At 39.6% G+C, this 8,429-nt stretch overlaps 1 protein-coding gene across 2 annotated transcripts; it reads left to right on the top strand.

Annotated features, from left to right (window-relative positions):
* The first annotated feature begins 1,067 nt into the window (after positions 1 to 1,067).
* LOC107807016 (uncharacterized) lies at positions 1,068 to 8,107 on the top strand. 2 transcript variants are annotated; one of them, XM_016631294.2, is made up of 3 exons: positions 1,068 to 1,327; positions 6,888 to 7,058; positions 7,885 to 8,107. In XM_016631294.2, the coding sequence occupies exons 1-3, from the start codon at positions 1,244 to 1,246 to the stop codon at positions 7,894 to 7,896; spliced, it is 267 nt and encodes an 88-aa protein (XP_016486780.1). In that variant the 5' UTR covers positions 1,068 to 1,243; the 3' UTR covers positions 7,897 to 8,107. The 2 variants fall into 2 exon arrangements, with proteins under 2 accessions (XP_016486780.1, XP_016486779.1); XM_016631293.2 differs by having other exon boundaries at positions 7,875 to 8,107.
* Positions 8,108 to 8,429: the final 322 nt, after the last annotated feature.

Here is an 8,429-nt window from a genome sequence, read left to right as displayed (position 1 = left end):
GTGGTAGTTTGGTGTGCTCGAAATCTAAGAAACAACCTGTGGTATCTCATTCTTTAGCTGAAGCTGAATATCGTTCATTGAGCAAACCAGTTGCTGAAGTTACATGATTATCCAAATTGTTGGTTGATTTTGGTCTTCCTATCTATTATTCCATTCCTGTTTTCTGTGATAACCAAGCTGCATTGCACATAGCAAAAAATCCAGTCTTCCACGAATGGACAAAACATATTGAGTTGGATTGTCACTTTATCCGGAGCAAGCTCACAGATGGGTTGATCACTTTGCTTCATACCTCAAGTGCATCTCAAGTGGCTGATATCTTTACCAAATATCTGTCTGGCAATGTTCATCACCTTCATCTTGGCAAGTTGGGTGTTAACCCACCCTCCAACTTGAGGGGGGGGGGGGTGTTGGGATTCATAGCTTAGAAAATAACTTAGATTTGGTATTAGCTAGTATGTGTAGTCCAAGCTGTAGTAGTCCAACATGTATTTAGTTTTTTGAGCCTCAATTTGTATTTATTGTATTTGGGTTTTCGGGTCTTATAAAGAGGCCCAACTTCTGAGACTACAACAAAATAAGGAAAACAGTTTTATTTTGTAAATTGATTGAATAATGAAAATCAGATTTTTCTCTCTCTTCCTATCTTAGAACCCTAACTGGGCGTCTTCCAATTTCCTTCGATCTCTGAATCTAACAACAGTAGCAGCTTACACAGCAGCTTGCTGTAGCAACTTACAAGCAGCTTACATGGCAGCTTGTGTAGCAGCTTACAAGCAGCTTGCAGTAGCAACTTACACAACATCAACCTTTCTTCTATAAGTAGAGAAAATTTCAGTTCATTATGTACATAAGTTTGAAAATTGGATAATACATCAGTTTCTCTCTATACTTGTCTTTACTTTATAGTCTTTATTTTATAACAGTAGTATTATTTTAATTAAAAATAAGTATACTAATAATACACTAATTAAAGCATTTTTAAAATATAATTACCCTTAAATTAAGTAATCGATATATAACACCCTCGTTGTTATTAATTCATAATAATTTTCACATTGGACATCACTGCATAAAAGATGACTTTCACATTATAATTCCCGCATATTATTATTCTTTTTTACATAAAAAAAAATCATAGGAGCTAAATCGATAATGAGGTGGACTATTTCTTCCTAATGCGCTGGAAGTGTTTGATGAAATTCCCAAGAGTACAAGTGAGATCTACAGTTAAGTTCCAAAAATGGAGGGTGGCTATGTGTGGGCAGTCGCAGCTGGATTCAACGCTGCTCTTGCAGCGATCTCTGCCAAATTCTTCTCCTCCCAGGTAATTCCATCACACAACCAGAAACCTTTTCATTGATTATTCCTTCTTTATTTTTCTTTTCCTTCTAACTATGTTTATACTAGTCTGTGATTACATTAATCCAGAAGTATTTCGTTTGGAATCTGAACAATTTACTCAGTATGCTGACAAGGAGCTAAACAAAGAAAGATTAAGAATGCTAAATGAATCCAGTAGTCAATAATGTGTCCCCTAATTCATACTATGTTGTAGGATCTGCTCTTATTAGGTGGGTTCATTTGCCAGATGACAAAATTCCCCAAGTATGAATGAACACATCATTATATTTTTTCCAACTAGGATCTGATGAAATGAGATGAATTGAGGTAGTAATAAAATGGAAATTAAAGTGCGGATTATTTTGTGAAAGAATTTTTGGTCCAGCTATGAATTATCGCCCTGTGCTGTTTAAATTGCTAATTTGTCTATATTATATTTTGGACCTAAATGCTGCCATATTATAATTAACTACTATCTCGTGGTGTTATTATGAACTGTTAAGCAAAGCAAACACTGTTGTATTGATTCAAATAGAAATACCAGTACAATAAGATTAAGGGACACTTGCTGCTACAAAATAAGGAAATACAGATAGGGATAGACAGAAAGAAACAGGAGAGAGGTAACAGAGCCACAGACCATAGAGGGAGAGGGAATTTCTTAACAACTTTTAGCCTGTCTTTCCACTACTTGTACTGTTCTATATATATTAGATAATGGTCCCCAGTACTAATACTATGATGCCTTGCACACCAAGTCCTTAGCCAACACTCCAAACGTAATCAACCAACTTTTGGGTTGGTTTTCTTGTTCTCTTACTTCTTCTTGGCCGATCTTCTAGCCCAGATGCCAATTCCTTTTGCAGCCCACTTTCCACATTGAGCCTGTCAGTATTATTGGCTATAACAATACCCCCATCTCCGGATTGAACCTTGTCCTCAAGGTTCGAGTTTATCTGTTGCGTATCATCTTGAAGCTGTAAAGGTGTGATTTGATTTTTAGGGGTGCCAACACACTTGCGCAACATAGAAACTTGAAACACAGGATGTATTCTTGCTTCCTTGAGGCAATTCTAACTTGTAAGCCACCAAGCCCACCCGCTTCAGTACCTTGAAAGGTCCAAAATAGCGTTGCCCCAATTTATGGTGTCGTTGAAGTCGCACGGAATGTTGTCGATAGGGCTTCAACTTTACATATACCCAATCACCTACCACGAACTCAACATGCTCACGCTTTCTATCTGCATACTCTTTCATTTTCTATTGTGCCTTGGCGAGGTTGTGCTTCAAAAGTTCCATCACTTCATCACGCTGCAACAAAAAAATTTCTAACAGATCTTGGAGCTGCTTCCCAAGGCATAACGTACCAAAGTAGGGGGCTCACAACCATAAAGAACCTGAAAAGGAGTCATGCCCGCCGATGTCTGATAAGCCGTGTTATACCAATATTCCGCCCAAGGCAAAAGGGGAAACCATTCATGGGGCTGTCAGCCACAAAACATCACAAATATTGTTCGACACGCCTATTTAATGCTTCAGATTGTCCATCGATCTGAGGGTGATACGCCAAACTCATTGACAATGTGGTGCGCTGCAACCTATGAATCTCCTTCCAAAAAGAATTCATGAACCTGGGATCACGATCAGTGATTATGATTTTTGGATGGCCATGAAGTCGAACAATTTCTGAAACAAAAGCCATGGCCACAGTTTGAGCAGTGAAGGTGGAAGGAAGCGCAATAAAGTGAGTATATTTCGATAATCTGTCCACAATAGTCATAATGGTAGCCTTCCCTTTAGTGCTCGGCAAACAAGTGATAAAATCCATTGTGGTCTCTTCAAACTCCAGATCAAGGATTGGTAATGGCTGTAACAGTCCAGCAGGTTGCTTCAATTGATCTTTCATCTGTTGGCAAACTTGACATGAAGCCACAAAGGCCTGAACATCTTTTCGCATTCCCTTCCAAAAGAAATTGGAGGAAAGGCGGTGGAAAGTGCGTGCGACCCTCGCATGACCACCAATCAAGGAAGAATGAAATTCATCAAGCAACTGCAAACGAAGGGTAGAATCAGAAGGTACTACCAAATGCCCTCGAAAGAGTAGCAGTCCATCACGAAAAGAATAGTCAGCTGCTCCATTTGTGGAATTTTGCACTAGCTGTTGCACCGCTAAAAGCTCAGGATGAGACTGATTTTTGCGCTGCAATTCAGTGACTATCAAATTTGCAACTTGAAATAGCTAGGAATGAGGCTTCAGGAGTCCGTGACAAAGCATCCTCAACCAAGTTATTTTTCCCGGGCTTGTAAAGTATCTTGAAATCATACCCCACCAACTTGCTTAACCATTGTTGTTGCTCTGGAGTTTGAATCACTTGATTCGTCAAATTTTTCAAAGACTGTTGATCGGTATAAATTGTGAATCGCCTTCCTAGGAGATACTGCCTCCATTTGCTGACAACTTGAGTTATGGCAAACATCTTCCTATGATAGGTGGATGCTTTGCACATACAAGGACATAGTTTGTGACAGTAGTAAGCGATAGCGTGTCCCTTTTGAGAAAGAACAGCTCCAACGCCCATACCAGACGCATCTGTTTCGAGATGAAATTCCAATGAAAAATCTGGAAGGGCAAGGACTGGAGTGGATCCTAAAGCCCGCTTTAGTGTCTCGAAAGCAACATGTGCCCTTCGTTCCACTGAAAGGGTTCCTTGCGAAGCAAATCTGTCAAAGGTCCAACAATGGGGGCATACTGACGAATAAATCTCCGGCAATAGCCCGCAAGGCCCAAAAAACTACGAATCTCTTTCACATTTCGAGGGCTAGGCCATTGCAAGATGGCCCTGAATTTTTGTGGGATCTACTGCCAAGCCATTTGCTGAAATCACATGCCCTAAATAATCAATCTGGTCTTGCCCAAATATGCACTTCGACTCTTTTGCCACCAACTATTGGTCTCTCAGTAGTTGGAGAACCAAAGACAAATGCTCCAAGTGTAATTCCCATGATCCATTGTAAACTAGAATATTGTCGAAGAATACTAAAACGAATCGTCGAAGATGTGGCCTAAACACCGCATTCATGGTGGCCTGAAAAGTTGACGGAGCATTGGATAACTCGAAGGGCATGACTAAGAACTCGTAATGGCCCTCATGAGTTCGAAATGTTGTTTTTGGTATATCTTTGGGTCGGACACGAATTTGGTGATAGCCTGACAATAAATCTAACTTTGAGAAATACCTCGCGCTATGAAGCTCATCAAACAACTCATCAATGGTCGGGATAGGGAAACGATCCTTTACGGTGATAGCATTTAGGGCGCGATAATCCACACAGAATCTCCGTGTGCCGTCCTTTTTGCGCACTGACAATACTAGAGAAGAGAAGGGACTAGCGCTAGGGCGAATCACTCCTTCCTTCAACATCTCAGAGACAAGCTGTTCCATTACTTGCTTTTGAAAATAGGGATATGTACGGTTTAACGTTCACTGAACCTGCTTGAGGCTGCAAGTGAATTGCATGATCTTGCGGTCTGGATGGCGGCAAACCTTGCGGTTTACAGAAAATATCTTTGAAAGTATGGAGTAGAGACGACAATTCCGCAAGATAATTTGGAGTTGCAGGTGCCATATCAGCTACTAACTCAAACCGGTAATAACATGCTATGCCATCCACTTCTGCCAAACGTCGAATACTTTGTAATTGGACTGGCTGAACGTCAATGGGTGGTTCCCCATTCCATCTGTAACGATTGACACCAAGAGAAGATTCGAAGATACGCTCATGATAGTCGGTAACCACCAGACCTAATGTTGCTAACCAAGATACCCCTAAAACAACTTCCGCGCCATGTAAATCCAAGACATAAAGGTCCAAAGTCAAGCTACATTCCTGGACCAACAACTTCACATTTCGTACTACTCCCACACAAGGAAGCCTTTGGCCACTGCCAACTACCACCGAAAATCGAGGTGTGGCTTCCACCTTTAGATTCAAAAACTTAGCAGCACAGGGTTGAATAAAGTTATCTATGCTTCCCCCATCCACGAGGACATGGACATGAGAACCATTAATTTCACCTTTAAAACGCAGGGTAGTGGAGGAATTCCCACCTGCCAATGCATGATATGAAATCGCAGAGTGCTGCTGGACCTCGAGACATTGTAATTCCTCAGCTAAAACTTCATCTGTAACAAAGGAATCTGGAGGAATGTTAGGATCTGAAGGACCCTCTTCTAATAGAAGAAGCTGAGGTAATGTTTTACATTTGTGACCTGGTGAATATCGTTCATCGCAGTAATCGCAAAACCCCTTTTTCACGTCGTTGTTGCGCTTCCGCCGGCTAGAGGCGTTTCAGAGGCAGCTTAGTGTTTGGGGATTTGGACGTGGAGTGAAAGGGAACAAGGGCTGTCGAAGGTGGGGTAGGCAAAATGGGCTGAGATTTAGTGTATGATGGCTTAGAATAAATGGGCCCTTTTTCACAATTAATCCGTTGTTCATAGGTATGGGCCAGGGAAATTGTTTGGTCTAGGGTGGTAGGGTTATGGGCCACTACTGAGAACTGGATATCAGGCCGAAGCCCAGAAAGAAATGTCTATATCAACCAGTGATCGGAAACACTTACCGTTTCGTTTGATAAGGCCTCAAACCGAGCTTGGAATCAGCGACGGTGGTGGATTGTTGCAGCTTTTCTAAACGACCTTCAGGACCCAGAACTTGCCGCTTCTTAAAACGAATGACAACAAAATGGTCCCAGTCGACCAATTGCTTGTTACAATGCAGCCATCCGAACCACTCAAGGGCCTCACCGTCTAGATAAAAGGAAGCTACATTGAGCTTCTCATTCTCATCAATGGAGCAAAAATTAAAATAGTGCTCAACCTGGAAGACCCAAGCCTCTGGGTTATCTCCATGAAAACTACTTATCTCAATCGAAGCACGTTTGTGGCGGAGAAGAGGCGACGCACCACTAGCAGTAGACGAAGGAGCGATGACACCCGATGCCGGAAACTGAGAAGGAACACCAAATGTTGGCCTAAGATGAGCAGTTAAGGCTGCCATCTGAGACACCATTTCCTGCATAAAACAATGATTCGATTCCACAACCTCACAAAAAGCTGCCATGTCCGACGACGGAATGGAGCTACGGCCAGGGGTGGACTGTGAAGGGTCAGCCATGGAATGTTTTGGATCACCCATGGAAGATAATCAATGAAAGCACCAAAATGTTATGAACTGTTGAGCAAAGCAAACACTGTTGTATTGATTCAAATAGAAATACCAGTACAATAAGGTTAAGGGTCATGTTATATTTGTCTAATTAATTCCTAGTGTCTACTTGTAATAGATCCCTGTCCGTTTAGATCCTACAATGTTTTCGTGGTAACTTTTGGGCTTAAATCTTTGACACATTGAATATCTAATGTCTATGCTCTATGTAAATTTTCACCATTATGTTATCTTTACTCATTCCTTGTTTCTGCTTCACTCTAATGTGGCAAGCAATCTCGAAATATTGGCTAATCGATGTCATCTCAAATTTACAGCTCATCAAATATGGTTGTGTCGTAATATTCAATGTCACTATGTGGGGATGCTATATCAATAGCCTTAAAGCTCTATCATCTCTACAAGCTACTGTGACAAACTTTGCAACCAACTTTTTATCGTCTGGATTGGCTGGATTTTTACTTTTCCAGGAGCGACTACCAATTCAGGTAATTTATGAAATTTGTGCTTCTCTGTGTTTATGGACAGCGTATGATCCTTTGATCGTGTTTCTTGTTCAGTCCTTCCTCCCTATTTTATGGAAGTCCTTAGTTGTGGATTAACTTTTCTATGATTTCTCTAGACGTAGAACGAGCCTTTGTTCCCATTTCTTTTTCAGTCCTCTCTGCGTAAGTTATCATAGTCAGTATGTTGTACTGTTACATCTTAGAACCTATTAACATAGCAGGATTAACTTTTGCACGATTTTTGTAGTCATAGGTTTATCAACTAATAAAATAAAAAAGGCCAACTAAAATTAATGTGCTTCTCTATGTAAAGGAAGTATTTCCATGGTTTGTAGCCCCTCGAAAGTGAAGAAATCTAGCTTCTGCTTTAGGTCCCCAAAAATTTAAGTACATCACAATTTAGAATTCCGATATCCAAGTTAACCATTTGTGTCAATAAACTGTTTTGGTTCTTGTTGTCAATTTAAGTATTTACCTTGCCTTCAGTCTCAAGTCTTGAGCCTTCTCGTTCGACTTAGGGGGGTGATGATATGGGGAAGGAGCAATTCTGAGAAGAAAATTTTACAGGGTAGAAACATAGTTTCTCAAAACAATTGCCTCCCTCAAGTCAGATGTAGACACACCACTGATTTATAATAAAATGCCAAAGAACTTGTAGCTAGGTTAAAGTTAATCTGAAGCTGTAATTAAGTCAGAAATGTGTGTTTATGTGATTGCTATGAGTATTAGTTTATATCATCTTGCCATATATGATGAAAATTAGGCCATTTGGCCGACTGATTGGTATTACTTTTGTAGTGGTTTGCAGGTGCTGCACTGATTGTTCTAGGAGTTATTGTTTTGAGCAAGTCAAGCATCGAAAAGAAAAGTCATACAAGTTAGATAGTAATCTTTGATTTATCTTCTATTTCTGAATTTTGAATACTTGTTATATACGGATTTTCTGTTCTTTGAATCATTAAATGTTAAATTAATTGATCGGTATTGTGTAACATTGTAGATGTTATCTTAAGATCAACTTTTTTTGGACACGTTGCTTGGCTTAACCTCAATACAAACTACTCAAATTTCAACTCAAATTTTATTTAGTTTCAAATTGGAATACACTATTTTTTAGGAATAATATATATATATATATATATATATATATTAAAACATATAGTGTAAATTAAAAAGATAAAATTCTAAGATATCCTTACCTTATAATCTACGTATTTGAGTTGAAAGAAATATTTGAAATCAAAGATCAACTCCAAATTTTTTATACTCAACGAAGATAAAACAGAAGAAGAAATTCGTTCCTTTTAGATTTCCAATATAGAAATTGTCCACATAAGAAATTTATTTATAGTA

The sequence above is a fragment of the Nicotiana tabacum genome, chromosome 12 (genome assembly GCF_000715075.1).
Source record: "Nicotiana tabacum cultivar K326 chromosome 12, ASM71507v2, whole genome shotgun sequence".
NCBI classification, from domain to species: domain Eukaryota; kingdom Viridiplantae; phylum Streptophyta; class Magnoliopsida; order Solanales; family Solanaceae; genus Nicotiana; species Nicotiana tabacum.
Note: the sequence above shows the minus strand (reverse complement) of the source record. Positions and strands in the feature narration are given on the sequence as shown.

Bases quoted from the DNA above. Each gene is read 5' to 3' on its own strand.
- LOC107807016 (XM_016631293.2), top strand. From the start codon at position 1,244: ATGGAGGGTGGCTATGTGTGGGCAGTCGCAGCTGGATTCAACGCTGCT. The intron at 1,328-6,887 runs GTAATTCCATCA...TCAAATTTACAG, and splicing joins CCAAATTCTTCTCCTCCCAG to CTCATCAAATATGGTTGTGT. The intron at 7,059-7,874 runs GTAATTTATGAA...TTACTTTTGTAG, and splicing joins AGGAGCGACTACCAATTCAG to TGGTTTGCAGGTGCTGCACT.